Raw genomic sequence first — 16,741 nt, 5'->3', positions numbered from 1 at the left:
TTTTGTCTTTGCACATGGGAAGCTGAGACTTCCCTCCTTTCCCAGAAACATAGGCAGAGAGAGAGGTGAGGGGCACCAGGTAAGATGGGGAAAGAGGCACTGGTAAGGGGATCCCACCAAGCCCTCCCCTCCCAGAAACATCCTGGTGCCAGTAAGGATGAGTACAAGAGCCAGTGGCACCAGATCAACCATGCTGACCAAGACAACACCTTAACATCTCTGATAATTAACCTGTCATTGGAACCCAAGCCCACAAAGTTAGCAAAGACCTGTATGCTGAGCCTACCCAGGGTCATTGGCTGCTATAATGAGAGATTTATATGGTATCAGTGTGTCTTAACCCGGTAGACAAAATAGCTAGCATACAATTATCCTACTAAGAGCTGAGAAATCAAAATTTGAATAAGAAAAGACAACCAACTGACAACACCTGGAATGAAGCAGGTGTTGCAATCATCCGACAAGGGTTTTAAAACAGCCATCGTTAAATGCTTCAACAGTCATTTACACATTCTCTGCATGCAGATGAAAAATATATCAGGGAAGAAATGGAAGTTATAAAGAAAGAACCAGATGGAAATTATAAGACTAAAAAATACAACATGAATTAAAATAAAAATTGCTAGAAGACTGATGGTAGAGATGTGTGACAGTATCAGTGAATTTGAGAGCACATGAATAGAATTCTCCTACACTGAACAACAGAGAGAATACAGACTGAAAAAAAGTGAACAAAACCTTCTGGACCTGGGGGACAGAAACAGAAGAGCCAACCTTCGTACCATCAGTGTCCCAGAAGAAGAAGAGAAAGAACATGGAATGAAGGGTATTTGAAACACATAAACCTTCAGTTCTAAGAAACTCAGTGACCCTCAAACAAGATAAATCCAAAACAGAACCATGCCAAGACACACTAATTAAATGCTTGAAAACTAGAGACAAAGAACAAAATCTGGAAAATAGCCAGAGAGAAAGAACTCATTATTTACTCAAATCTACCCATTTGAATGTCACTTGATCTTTTGACCACTGGAGGTCACAAGGAATTGTGACAACAATTTTCAAGTTTTGGGGGGGAAAAAGAATTGTCAATCATAAATTCTATATCCAGTGAATGTATTCTTCAGGAATAAAGAGAATTTTTTTAAATGTCAGACAAAGAATTTGCTGCTAGTAGACCCAACCTTAGTGACTGGCTATGTGAAGTTCTTCAAAAAGAAAAGAAATGAAAACAGGAGGAACCTGAAACATCAAGAAGAAAGGAGGAATACAGGACAGGGAAGAAAATATGGGAATACAATGTGCACTATTCTTTCATAGTGAGTTCCATAAATCATATTTAATGTTTGAAATAAAAACTATAACACCCTCTGATACTCAAGATAATGATATTTAAAAGTTGGAGAGCTAAAGGGGTCTAAATGGAAGTGAGGTTACATGGCAAAGTGGAAAACGTTGAAATCATTCAATGGGATGAATGATGGCTACATTGATGTGCATGTCTTAATTCATGGCAGCTGGGCATGTTATTTTATATGTCAATCACTTCCACAAATGTGTTTTAAGTTAAGCAACTTAAGGTGGGGGGATGGTCCTGGATTACCAAAGTGAGTGATACATGCCTTCACAGGTGTCCACATAAGAGGGAGTCAGCGGGAGACATAAGACAGAAGAGAAGAAAGCAGTGTGAACTTGGAGGCAGAGAGGGAAGTGATGGGGCTACAGGGCAAGAAATACTAGCAGTTATCAAAACCTGGATGAATCTAGGAACAGATTTTCCCCCAGAGCCTCTGGAGAGAGTGTGGTCCTGCTGGCACCTTGATTTTGGTTAAGTGAAACTGATTTTGGATTTTTGGGCTCCAGAATTATAAGAATATCAATTTCTGTTTTAACTCACCAAGTTTGTCATAATTTGCTACAGCAGTAATAGGAAACTCATACATCTGTAGACTGTTATACATCACAAATGTATATTGTAATACCTAGAGAAACCATTTTGAAAATTATGGCATCCTTTAAAAAGTGTTGAAGTAACCCACAGGAACAAAGGAAGGAAGGAAGGAAGAAAAGAAGGAAGGAAGGAAAGGAAGGGGAAACAACAGAACCAGAACCAGAGGGAACTTGTATCAGTAATAACCTTAAATATAAATGGTTTAGTTCATTAAGAGATAGACAGGCAGAGTGGATAAAATCATGACCCAAATACATGCTGTTCACAAAAAAACACATTTCAAAGTCAAGGACATAGGTAGGTTGAAAGTAGAAAGAGAAGAAGTACACCTTGCAAATATTGATAACAAAGAAATAAGAGTAGCCATGTTAATATTTGATAAAGTTAGACTTGAGAACAAAAAAAATAAAAAATAAAAAATAATTCTTGGGGTACCTGGGTGGCTCAGTCAGTTGAGTCTGACTCTTGATTTTGGCTCAGGTCATGACTGATCTCAGTGTCATGAGATCAAGCCCCGAGTTGAGCTTTGCACTGAATGTGGAGCCTGCTTAAGATTCTGCCCCTCCCCCACCAGCTCCCGGTGTTCACTCTTTACAATAAAATAAAATAGAATAGGATAAAATAAAATAAAAATAATAAATAAACCAAAAACATTCTAGAGAAAAAGAGGAACATTATACAATGATAAAATTGATTGATCCACCAGCAAGACACACATATTCTAAATGTGCAGACAACAAACATCAGAACTTCAAGCTCCATGAAACAAAACTGATAGAGTTGAGAGAAGAAATAACAAATCCATAGTGTAGTTGAGGATTTAATGGCACTGGTTTACCAACGAAAAAGAAAATCAGCAAGGTTATACATCTGAGCAATACAAATAACCAACAGGATCTCACTGACTGCAGAACACTGCACCCCACCCCACAGCAGCAGAACACACATGCTTTACAAGCTCCTATGGGACATTCACCGAGGCAGACCACAGTCCGCGTCAGACGATGGACCTCAACGCATTTAAAGAAATCGAAATAATACTGAGTGTGTTCTCTAACCACAATAGAATTGAGCTAGAATTTCTTACCAAAAAGGCAACAGGAAAATTTCTAAACACATGAAAATTAAGCAACACATATCCATGAGCCAAAGAGAAAGACTCAAGTGAAACAAAGAACAGAATCAAAAGGAGAACAAAACATATTTTAAAAATATCTAGGATACAGCTAAAACAGTGTCAACAGGACAATTTATAGTAGCAGTAATGTAACTACATCACCTAGGAGAAAAGGAATTCAATAATTACCTAAGTTCCAACCTCAAGAAAGTAAAGCCAAAATAAACCCAAAGGAGCTGGAGAAGAGTATGATAAGTATCAGAAGTCAATAAAATTGCAAGTAGAGAAAAAATAGGAAAACAAAGGAAACAAAAGCTATTTCTTTAAAAAAAATCAATGTAATTGATAAGCTTCTAAGAAGACTGGGAGAGAGAGAAAGAGAGAGAGGGAGAGGGAGAGAGAAAGACACACATTACCAATATTAGGAATAAAATAGTAGGTGTTACTACAGATTCAGCAGTCATTAAAAAGATAATAAAGAGGGGCGCCTGGGTGGCTCAGTCCTTAAGCATCTGCCTTCGGCTCCGGGTGTGATTCCAGGGTCCTGGAATCGAGCCCCGCATCGGGCTCCCTGCTCCACTGGGAGCCTGCTTTTTCCTCTCCCACTCCCCCTGCTTGTGTTCCCTCTCTCACTGGTTCTCTCTCTGTGTCAAATAAATAAATGAAATCTTTTTAAAAAAATAAGAATGGTGTTGTAGCATGAGTGTTACCAGATGTAACCACGTGCACAGGCAATGCCATTAGGAGAATGAGAATATGAAGAAAACTGCTTGTGATCATGTGATTCCAGACTTCCAAGAACCTAAGGAGTGTACTTGAGTCTAATCATGAAAACATGGGTTTTTATCGAGAAACCCTTTAAGTAGCTATCTCTATGTACTGATTCCTAAAATAAACTGCTTAAGCTTTTCTCCAAAGCACTGAGAGGTATATTGATTGGCTCCTCTGATAATATCAAAGGTATATAAACAAGTTTTATATATCAGTTTTTAGTGTTTGCTTTTGTATGGCTCTTCCAGTCTTTTAATAAAAAGAGAATGATGCCCTTTGGCTCAGGATTTGCTGACAACAGCAGGGGGCTTTGGTCACAGTTGTACAGGGCTCGGGCAGCTTCTAGAAACAAGAAGCAGTTTCAGAAATAATAGATTAACTGAACATAAGTAACAACTAGTATCCTTTGCAGTTAATCCACAAATCTAGCTGGACAGAGGCAGTACTACTTGCTCTCAGACTTCCCTGAGGTTGGTTATTCATCCCCTTAGAGGCACAGACATTTAAAACCTATAACCTGAAATTAAAGCAATCTCCTGGCCACCAATTGCTAATAACTGAAAAGGCCAGAGGGAACTCCCGATGCAATTCTTCTGCAAATTAAATTCAAGACAATTATCAATATATATTCTTGGATAGATCTCAACAGAGATTTTTTAAGTAAGTTATTTAATTTTAAGTCTGTCCCTCTGTAAAAATAACCTGAGTAAATTCATTCATCTCTTGGGAAGATTAGACTATTAAAAGGGTCTCTTAAATTCAGTTGTCCTCCTTTTGTGCTGAGAATGTTAAGAAACTGAAAGACCATTAACAAACATTAGAAAATTGAAAACCATATTTAGGATGAGCTGGTTAGGTAGCTCACTCTCCAGATTTCTCCTGAAAATCCAAGCCTAGAATTCCACCCCCATCCCCAAAAGGGGGACCTATAATAACATAGTGAGCCTGAGGTAGTAAACACCAGTCTTCCATAAAGAAGCACTTTGGCTCATATTTTATTTGAAATCTGCATCATGAGATCCAATGATTTTATACTCTTGTCTGGCATGTAACTAACCCCATGTATCTGCCATCTCTCCAATTAGATTTTCAACTCCGTGCTGAGAATAAAGTCTAGCATATAAGTACTCAAAAATATTTGTTGATGTATTCTCTAAAAGTACCTGTTTATTTGAAGACCAGCTGTGATTCTCTGACTGGTTTCTTTTTCTGTAATTTTGTACACTAAGGAAATATATCAGCGGCTTCTCTTTTCTCTCTGCAGCTGATTAAATGCCCAACTGATCTTTGTTACATTATGTCTCCCAAAGGGCATCTCAGTTTGATTCAGTTGGCTATTTAGTTTTTCATTTATAGATTTGAGCTATCGAGAGGAAGTTCTAATAACACTTATGTCAACATAATACATCGTTTGCTGTTGCTCTCTTAACAACAAATAGCATTAAAAATATGGGTGTATGAGTTTAGATCTTTAATAGTGACCTAAGGGAGTTTATATGGCATTACTTTGCTCCGTTTATATTTTTTATTTTGCATTTATTTAAAGTTTTCTCTCATTTGCTTTAGTGACACCTTTCTTAAATTAGCTGTTACGGTAATAATAAAGGTACTTCACTTGTGGGTTACATTTCTTAACTCCGCAGCACTTTAACATGCATTAGTTCATTTTGCTCCTTGCCACAGGCAGGGAAAGTTTATTATACATATTTTATAGCCATGAAAACAGAGGCACAGAGAGGTAAAGTGACTTCCCTCAGGGTCGGAGAGGTAGTTAATAGCAAAGCTGGAGCCAGAAACTCCATCTTTGGCTTTCTGGCCCCATTCCTATCCACTCTGTCAGTGCTGACAAATACTACTTTCGACCAAAGCCAGGCTGTGCTTGGGTAATCAGCATAGGAGCTTACAAACAATACAGATGTCCGGGCTCCACCCTGCACAAAACTGTATTCTTATAAATAGATGCAATTTCCTTCTAATAATTTGGCAAAAAGGAATAACTATTTGGTGAGGGTGGGAGAATAGGGGCCTTTATATACTGTGGCAGAAGAACAGAAACGTTTCTACCAAGAGTTTTAGGGGGATTGCTGGGAAAAGATAACAATGTAATGCAGTTACCCTTTACCCTGAAATTCACCTGCTGCAAATTTTCCTGAAGGCATACAAAACAAGTGTGGCAAGGTGTCTGTAGCAAGTTGTTTACTGCACAGCTGCTTATAAATGCAAAGGCTGCGGTAGGCTGGGGAAGGCAAAAGACCATCCATGAGAATTGCTAAAGAGACATGCCATATCCACATGTAACAATAAGCAGCAGACACTGGAGAATAATAACTGGATTTAAATATCTACATACACCCAGTGTACACCAGTGTATACATATCAGCATATATCAGGCTTGTAAGTTTGGGGTAAATCCTTTAATCTACCTATAACTTAGTCTTATCATTTATCCTACGAGGCTACTATTAACCCCTAATTTACAGGATTAAGGTAAGGACTAAATAAGATGATATGCATTAGGCATTTAGCCCAGCACATGATATATGAGATATTTAGTGAATATTAGCTATGATATTACTAATGCTATTATTATAATTATTATCATAAATCATGGTCCAGTAACATCATTTTAATTAGTAGTAGTAGTAGTAGTAGTAGTAGTAGTAGTAATTGACCCATAAGAGGATGAGATAGAGACATGTACTGATAGGGAAAGATGTCCGATGTATAACAAAATGACAAGAGTATATTCTCAGTGTAGTCAGAATATGGGCCCATTCATTGTTAAAGGCATGGACAGCAGGTACCTGGGTGGCTCTGTTGGTTGGGCCTCTCCCTTCAGCTCAAGTCACGATCCCAGAGTCCTGGGATCGAGTCCGGTATTAGGCTCCCTGCTCACCGGGTAGTCTGCTTCTCCCTCTGATCCTCACCTGCTGTGCTATCTCTCTCTCTCAAATAACAAATAAAATCTTAAAACAAAAACAAAAACAAAAAACCAAGGACAGCATGTTCATCTAAAGCACTTTTTAAAAATGTAAATTACCTCATAAGCAACTGGTAAATATAGAATGAGTATAATAGCCAGTACTGTTTTTCTCTAGCAGAATAATAAGTGAAAGGTATTGAATAAGAAAAGGGTGAAGGTCTAGGCAGGGAGAGATAGGAGGCCCCTGACCCCCCTAAGTAGGCTCTCACAGGGGGCTACCTGGCCAGGCTCACAGAAATCCCAGTTGTGGAGAAACCTTATAGATAAGATATTAACCAGAGAGAAGGGAATGTAACAATCCACCTTGTCTGTCTTCCGGTATAGACAAGATATTTACATGATAGTTACAAATCCACCTTGTTTGTCTTAACCTTGTAGAGCAAGTATTTAGGAAGTTTCCTGGTCAGTTTTCTATAAAAGACTGACCATAAAAGCCCGCAGTGGCAACCCATGTGGGACCCTCTCCCTCTAGAGAGCTTTTTTCTTTCCTTTCTGTTCTCACCTTCATGTAATAAACTTGCACTTCACTTAACCCTTTTGTGTGAGCAAGATTCATTCATAGACTCCTGAGATAAGAACCCTGCAATCCTACCACAGTAGGGGGGCAAGATACCCCACAAATAAAAAGCAAGCTTGAGCATTGTACAAGTAAACTAAAAAAGGAAAAAGGTGAAAAATGGCAGAATGACCTCCGTTAAAGAAAGAGACCTTTTGAGTAGCCGCTACAATTCATGCAAGCTGCTAACGCTGGAGGAAAAGCTATAAAGACTTTTCCCTCCGTGCAGACAACCATGATGACTAAGGATTCTCCCAGATCACGTTTTCTTTCTTCTTCTTCTTCTTCTTTTTTTTTTTTTTTTTTTTTTACGTGATGTAGTTTTATTTCATTCTTTGTCCTGGCTGCATATTGTATCTCGCTATATAAGAATATAATATAAATTGACAAATTCTCCTCTAAAGAGCTATTTGGACTATTTTCCAGATCATGTTTTCAATTTGGATAGCGCAGGTCTCATGAAAGTGACAAAAGTGTCCTCAAGGCCCAACGTGGGAGCAGGTAAAGGTGTCCGGGGTACAGCACTGCAGGGCAGACTGTGACTTCCCTTGCAAGTGGTGGAATAGAGATTCATGTGCTAATTTTTATATCAAGGCTGTGATTGTATTTTTTAGGACTCTGGATACCGAGTGCCACAGATACACAGTCAGTTAGCCCAGTGCTGTTAGCCCCCAACCTCTGTTACTTTGAGCGTGTGTTCTTACAGACTGCAAGGGCTTTTGCAAGACCTATGGTGTTACTCTAGACAATACTTGTAAGTCCAAAAACACTGATATTGTAATGCCACAAGGAAGTAGAAAGAGAGGGCTAAGAAGGAGGGGTTGATTGAGAAACAACCATTTCTACTTTCTACTCTTCTGTATATTCTAATTTTTGCTATATTTTTTAAGGATTTGAAGGAAAAACATGAAACAGATGAAATGCAATCCTGATTTAGTTTTCATGTGAAATCAGATTTGGACAGCATTAGCGTAGCTAGTATCCATCCATGCTGGCACAGCTGGCCACACATGCTAGAGGAGAAGAGACACTCCATCCCATACTTACACATACAAGACCGTCCTGGTATCGCCCACTTTGCCAGCATCGCCCACCGTAAGAGTGTCATAGCCTCGTTCCAGTTCGAACTCTTCAAATGCAAGCTTGATGACCTAAATAAAGCAAAGATCCTTATTTACCATGACAAGAACTGTCCATGACTCCAAATATGCAAATATCCAGTTGTACTATAACTATGGATAATTGTATATATTTGAGAACCCTCGGTTACAGAATTTTAAAGAATTCAAAACTGCTATCACTCCAAAGACAATGATTATCAGCCCTAAAAGTGAAATTAACCCATATTACGCTTTTAGTGAAATGCATATCAAATATTTAACTTTAATAGAGCTTCGAAGGATCCAAAGACAACTTAATATAAGCAAGAGAATTGTTCATTAATTCTTTTCTTAAATTCTTTTTAAAATATATCTCATTTGCTAATTCATTTAATATTTCTTTTAATATATTTTGAGGACACCCAAACACTCTGAAATAAATATTTTTAGAATAATGTATGCAGATTTTATTTAATTATCCATATTAACATATTAAAAAGATCTTCTGAGGCTAGAAAGTTTTCCTCTACACTTAACTTTGCAAAGCCTTGAAGCTTTATTTCTTCAAGAACACTTTGCCCTGGTGATTGACACCATACCAACTAGATATGTTTGGTTTATGTCTGATACGATCATATATTATGATTCTATGAATTTCTTTTTATAGAGCACAGGATCCTTTTCTCCAGAAAGAAGAAATGCTTTCTTCCATAACCAATATTTTGATCAAGGAGAAAGAGAGTAAGAGATGTCATGAAATTAGGCCAGAAACCTGAGTGGCAAAGAGAACAAGGAACGGGAATTAGATAGATAGATAGATAGATAGATAGATAGATAGATAGATAGATGATAGATAGATAGATAGATAGATAGATGATAGATAAGATATGAGGGTCATTGATGGATGATAGATATATAGAAGTGATAGGCAGACAATTTAATTGATCGATAGATATAAGAGACAGATACAGATAAAAGATTGATAAGCAATACAGAGATAGATTGATCAATCAATAGAGAGATGAAAGAGATAGATGATAGATGATGGAGTTAATAGAAGAAAGTGATATAGATAGTAAATGGATAGATAAATATAAATTATAGGTAGATAGATACATAGACAAATAAATAGGAGAGATAGATACAAAGTGAGAGGTGGGAATTGGAGGAGGAATACAGGACAGGAGGAACAGAAACCATAATACTGGAAATCCATTTCAATGGGATCTATTTCAGAGTCGATCTGAAACTCTGGAATCTTGTAAGAAAGTATCAAATTCCTGTTTGTTAGATCTGAAAGGAAAGAGTATGTGGCACCAGAAGGAAGGCTAATACCCAACTTAATGTGTGCAGTCCTGAGCAGGCACTAAACAGGTGTTCTTCTGGGCAATGCTAATGTTGAATGCATTGATTTTGCTATTTGAAATTCTTACTAAAATTAGTGATACAGTTATTATAATTTATTATAAAAGTATACTCTTTCAAATTGCAGTGTTTGTGTGAATACATTATTTCAGGAATCTGCTTTGAAACAGGTGTAGAGGTTGATAACTGTTGCAAACCAGGATCAATACTGCACATGAAGCTTAGGGCCTGAGCATGGTATTATTTTTATTTTTTTCTTTCTCAGGGGTCTATTTATAAGTGACCATGGCCCAACAAGAAGAGAATAAAAGAACTGAAGGATCATCATTGAGACCAGCAGTTTCGTTCCCATCACCTTCCTGACACATGTTTTCAGCCCTGCCTTGTACAGCGCCCTGCAGTGAAGCAATGATAATCCATTAATGTCTGGGGGTCACGGTTGGACAACTTGTAATGAGTCACACACAGGGGGTCTCACTACATAACTGTGCTTTCATTAGGGGTGTAAAAATGGCCATTTTGTGATTTTGTCAAGCCAAGGCAAAGGGTATTAGAGAGGCTTTTGTCAGTGTTTAGTCTCAACAATCAACCAGAGCCTGTTGTCAAAGGATAATCTTTACTCCATGCTATTAATGCTCCATAAAAAGAGAAAATGTACACCCAGTCTTAGGCAAAGAACCTGTAGTGTGTCAGACAATGTGGCATTCTGTAAATATTCAACCTGGTATTAAAATAGAAATTCACATTTGTCATGAAACTTGCCGTCATTTCTCATTCAGGGATGGGCAGAGATGCAAGTGAAAAATATGTTGAGTAAATACATTTTTTAAAGATTTTATTTATTTCTTTGACAGATAAGAGAGAGAGAGCACACACGAGTTGGGGAGAGGGCCCGATGGAGAGGGAGAAGCAGACTCCCTGCTGAGCAGAGAGCTGGACGTGGGGCTCAATCTCATGACCCTGAGATCATGACCTGAGCCGAAGGCAGATGCTTAACCCAATGAGCCACCCAGACAGCCCAAGTAAATGCATTTTTAAATAAAAGCTGGGTATACGTAAGGCATACACCGTGATGGTTTATACACACACACAGTGAAATGACTTCTGCAGTCAAGTTAATTACCATCCCTTTCACAAAGTTATTATTTTGTGTGTGTGGTGATAACCTGTACTTTTAGCAAACCTCCGGTTCTCAATACACCATTACTAACTACAACCACCGTTCTGTACTTTAGATCCTCCACTTATTCATGTTACATGACTAAAACTTTGTACCCTCTCACCAGCATCTCCCCGTTTCTCCCACTCCCTGCTGCCTGGTCATCATTGTTCCATTCATTGCTACTATGTAGTTGACATGTTTAGATTACACAGGTAAATGAGATAATACATTTTGCATGATGTCTTTCAGGTTCATCAATAACCGTTACACACGAAACTATCTCCTTCTTTAAGGCTGAATAATATCTTTACCATTCATTTCTCGATGGACGCTTAGGTTGTTTTCATTATCTTGGCTATCGTGAACACGAATAATGCTGAGATATATTTGGGATGGCGAGTGATTCAGTGACCAAAGTGGTTTCTTTAGTTCCTTAAACACAGGCATGCCCTCCCCTCGGCCTTGACTTGGTTCCCTGCAGATGGCAGTTGTATACTTTTCAAGTCTCTGCATAACGGCTGCTTCTTGGTGGTCCCCACCCTGCTCATTCTGTCCAAAGAAATCCATCTCTTTGTCAACATCGCCTACTCCCTTCACAGTGCTTCACCTCTTGGAATTTCGTGTGGCTCTGCGTGCACTGCCTGCCTCACACCCTTCCACGGTTAAGTGCCATGAGCGCAGGCACTGAGGGTGACAAGGGGTTCAGTGCCCCGGGATGTATTGACGCCTACTCTGTCCAGGCAGCAGTGCTGGGAATTAAAACAGAGAGGAGATGGACAAAGTCCTGGCCTTCAAAATACTTAACGTCTACAAGCGCGTATTTTGATATTTAACAAAGAGTAATTAGCTTTTAACTGTTACAGATTCCTTAATAGTAAAATAGGAAGGAAAAAGAAAAAAAAAAAAAAGGAGGACAAATCTAGATTTCAAAAAAATTTAAAGCCCATGGGGGATATTTTGATAAATACAGAATAATTATAGAATTTAACATTTACAAGTAAAGATTTCTTAATGACAATAGATGAAATCATTTACTTTTTCAAACACCAAACAGAATCTCAGGCCTGTGAAAAAGAGATGCTGCTCAGTGTGGACTTTGGTGCAAATTTTTAAATATATTCTTGGAGTTTTGTATTTTTTTTCCTTTTTGTTTTTTAACCAATTCTCGGCGTTTCATTGTTGTAAGAGAGTTGGTCTGAGTAAGTCCTCATTATGAGCTTCTTTTTGTATTATCAAGCGTATCAAAGCCCCTATAGACTCTATGAAAATAAAACACTACCCTCTGCTTAAATATTTCTAAATCAGGTACTTCTAAAAATATATAGAAGACTTGTTTCTCAACCTTTGTAAAATGAATGTAAAACAATATCTATAAAATATATCCTGGGGTGAGCTTATTCCAATACGTTTATCTTCTGGGAACAATTAAAAACATTTAAGTATTAATTCCCTACATGATTCTTCCCTATCTCTCCTTCTCTGTGCTTCCAATTGTTCATTAATTCCTCATTTATTCATATATTCAAGGCAAATTAATGTGTCAGCCCTCTATCATGAACAGGCTTTGTGCAAATCTTTTCATTTGTCTAAGTACATTTTAAACACACTGTTACCACCACTCAGACTAGTGGTGTGCTTATCAACAAAGGGTCTTCTTAAAAGAGCAAGGTACTAAATTAATTGTCCCAATGCTAAGTTTTATCAGTACAAAAACACATTTCAAGACAAAGCAAAACCATTTAAATCAGGCAGCATGTGCTGTTGTAATTTAAATTAGCATTAGAAATGGTGGGGAGAAGTCTAGAAAGATATCCCATTTCCCTTTCCTGATTTCGTGTCCCTCTGCTGAGCCCAAGCTGGACATACATGGGGGCACCTCACTGAAGGGTACAGTAACAGTTACCACTGAGTGACCCTTTCTACTTGCATGTCCATGTATAAGAGTATGGCTATGCCACTATTTACACCTGTGTCTACGAACTTATAATTTCCCTGCATTGTAGAAATGAATTATGTGCATTCACGTGAAAGACGAGTAAATTAAAGCAGAAAGAGTGATTTATGGTGAATTTTAAATAAATCTGCATTATCTCTGTTTTATTTTAATTGCTAATAAGACTTGGAAGGAAAGATGTGCCAAACTGATAAAAACCAAGCATAATATAACTATGTATTGTTTTATGTGAAATAGGACACATTGGAGATGCCAATAGATACAAATCTTTAGGTAGAGCACAAAGGATTTTTAGGACTGTGAAAATACTCTGTGTGAAACTATAATGGTGGGTGCATGTTTATTTTTTCAAACCCATAGGACGTACAGGAGTGAACGCTAATGTAAGCTCTGGGATTTGGGTGATGATGATGTGTCAGTGTGGGTTCATCAGTTTGAACAAGTGTACCATTTGGTGGGGATGCCGATAGTGGGGGAGGCTGTGCATGTGTGGGGTAGGGCTTATATGAGAAATGTGTACCTTCATTTAATTTTGCTATGAACCGAAAACTGCTTAAAAAGTCTTTAATACGTACATACGTATGTACAAGTTTACTTCCTTTTAAAGAATGAATAGACTCCTTGTTTCTTATAAAAAGTAAGTCCTTTATTTTATCAAAGGAGATTGTTATTTTGCTATCAGAGTCTGGATAATTTATTTCATATAACTAATGCAAAATGAGCTCTCTTTATCTCCAAACCCATGGAACCTATATGTAATATTTCCCATACATGTCACTTGCTTTAATTCTGCCAGGAGGGTGCACACCCTGTTTTTCTATCTAATTATTCTTCAACGTTCTTAATACAAAAGCAGGTAAGGATTTAAATAGAAAACAAAAACTAACAAACAAAAGATAGATTTTTTTTTTTAACTCTTCTGTTAATACTATGACCTATGACCGACACAGTGATGCTATGAGTTCATCTGTCTCTGGTTATATTTCACTATAGGTAAACAGGCTGCACTAGACTCCATCCCTATGATAGCTATAAAGTCAGCAATGCATTTGTTTAAAGTATATGTCCAAATAGTTCACAACTGTGTAGCACCATCTTGCAGCCAGGATTAGTATGTACTTGTTGGGCAGTCCGCATGAGTAGGAAAGAGCCCAGCAATGCTCTGACAAAATTGCACTCTTCCGAATGTTTCAGCTATGCTTGCTATATACAGGGGAGCTTATACCTTTTTTTTTCCCCCTGAAGCTTGGCTCCTTGAAGAGCTCTCATGCTATTGCCAACACATGAAATCTGACTTACTCCTGGACACAGGAGCTGAAGTTGACACATTCATGAGGATGGGTGTTCCTGGGGGCTCCATTTTTCCAACTTGCAGCTACCCAGGCAAAGAGGCAAAAAGGGCAACTGGTTACCTGAAGGGAGGTCTTCCCTTACTTTCTCTAGAAGTTCACATCTCCTGGGCAAGAAATAACACCTCCTTCTCCGTATCCTGTTTGCTCTAAGACTTTCCATAGGAAACTTCTTTGGTTGGATGATGGCCATGAGTAATCACCCCACACGGGTTTGTGTTGTACATCTGCCTTTTAATGTATTTACCTGTTTAAGACTGGGACCTCAGTGACACTCCAAAAATCAACTTCTTCAATCCATCTTTGCAGGTATACACAGACATGTGCCAATGTGTCCTCGAACGCACATGCACACCGTTTTCCAAAGTAAATATAGCCCAAGGGGCTGTAGCACATAGCAATTAATCATCAACCTCCAGCATATTATAATCTTTTTAATTACACAGCAGGATTTGCTTTTTTTCATGCTAAGATATGACAAATCACATAGTTATTCTCAGAAGCAGCTCATAACTCCGCAATGGATACAGTAGCTTCAAAAGACGTGCATGGGTCCAAAAACCTCACAGCCCTGGCTATGTGGAAAAGCTGAAACTCCAGAGATTTTCAAAGAGGCCACAAAAATAATTCCTATACTTTATTTCTGTAGATATAGGCTTTGTGAGAAAACACATTAGTCACATAATATTCCATCTCACCAGTAACTTAGAGTTCATAATTTATGTGTTAAGGAGTTTTTGTCACAAACATGATTCAAATTAAAGGAGTTTTCTTGATATCTCTATAGTTACAAAATGCTGGGTATCCATTTATACCTGAAGGCCAAGGAATTAATTTTTCTCCTAAGTATAGTCATGCTTTTGAATGACGGCTTGGCACTTAATTATTTATTATTATTATTATTATTATTATTAATTTTACCACACTTAACTTATGGTGAATTGAGAGACCATCATATTCATATAAACCTATAATTGCATTTTATGTTCTTTCCAATCTATAATAAAATATTAATAATTCACACCTACAGGTAATACCATGGGAATATATATATTATTTGCTAAGTGAATAGACCTTTAATACCCTTATATGGATATTAAAAAATATACCTATATCAATAAATTATGGATGTCAAAATTTGGTATGTAATAATGCGATATAAACAAATTCTTATGAAATGTACAAACATGCAATAAATACAGACAGCTTTCAGCACTAATATGTATACAGAATTCCTCCTGCCCTTTTATTGTATTTTTCCATTGCTAACTAGGAGCCAAATGAAACACTGAATCAAATATATTGCAAACTGTAATCAGTTTTTCTTTGGGAATCTGGTAAATTCAGCCTGTGACAGTAACAGGCTGGAGAAACTGGAGATGGGTATACAGATACGGGATATGGTGTAATATAAAGAGATCATTAGCAAAAGCTACTATAAAAATTAGAAATGTGGGGAAGTAGTCAATATGAATTCCCAATATTCCTTGAAATGTTAATGGAAGAACGTCTCAAGGAACATAGTTTGGACAAATAGAACACACGGTGTTTACCCTAAAAGCACAGCTGTCACCCCTGTATTCTGGCCTCCAGTCAGACATCAAGTGTCAAACATGTACTATTTGAGTATTTTGGCAATAATGCCAAAGTCAGAGGTTATAAACCAGAATATCAACCTTCTCCTTTTATAGTACATAACCACAGAGAAGAGATTTAAGATACATTGATTTAATCAGCAAACAAAATAATTAAGATCACACAAAATATTTCAAATTAAAAAAATGCAAGGTCCAAATCATTTACCCACCATTTCCATTTAAGCGTTATGATAAGAAATGCATAGTAAACAGCTATTTTTACTGTCCTCAGCCTGCTTACGTTACTAATGTGGAAAGACAAATTATTCCAGAAACATGTGAGGGCATTACATATCATAAATCAAATTTTTCTTAGTTTTTCAAAAGTCCCTTTCTCACTTCATTCACTGAACACACCAAATAGGGGTTCTGCAGGCTGAGTTCAGCCATGGTTAAATGGTCTCAATCAGGAATAATGGTGACTGGGGCTGAGGGGGTGCTGGGGACATGGAGGAAGGGCAGGTCTTATATATATATATTGGGGTCCTCAGGGTGTGATGATGGCTTAGCTGATAAGAGTTACTAAAACACAGTGATCCAAGATGACTATTGTTTTTGTTGTTGTTGTTGTTGTTTTCTTGGGCAACCATGTTGTATAGTTGTATGTGGAGAGGATAAAGTTTGTGTAGAAAAATAAGAGTTTTCTTTTCAATGAGATAAGCTTAACATGACTTTTGGACATTCCTAGATACTAAGTAAAACCAAGACGCCAAGTGCACATTTAGAAATAACAGTGTAGAGCTAGGGAGATACTGGAGCCTAGAAGCAAACCAGGGGGCCATTAACCACAGATAAA

General features: G+C 37.6%; 1 protein-coding gene across 1 annotated transcript in view; it reads right to left on the bottom strand.

The window, feature by feature from the left end:
- Window positions 1-16,741, bottom strand: part of CSMD1 (CUB and Sushi multiple domains 1) — a 1,580,412-nt gene that overhangs the window by 455,843 nt on the left and 1,107,828 nt on the right. The window contains exon 11 of the mRNA XM_040643176.1: window positions 8,426-8,529. Within this exon, the coding sequence (XP_040499110.1) occupies window positions 8,426-8,529 (104 nt within the window). The remainder of the gene's footprint in view (window positions 1-8,425; window positions 8,530-16,741) is intronic.

This window comes from Ursus maritimus, unplaced genomic scaffold (genome assembly GCF_017311325.1).
Source record: "Ursus maritimus isolate PB19 unplaced genomic scaffold, ASM1731132v1 scaffold_28, whole genome shotgun sequence".
In the NCBI taxonomy this organism is placed as follows: Eukaryota; Metazoa; Chordata; class Mammalia; order Carnivora; family Ursidae; genus Ursus; species Ursus maritimus.
The sequence above is the reverse complement of the archived record's forward strand: the minus strand, read 5'-3'. Positions and strand labels throughout refer to the sequence as shown.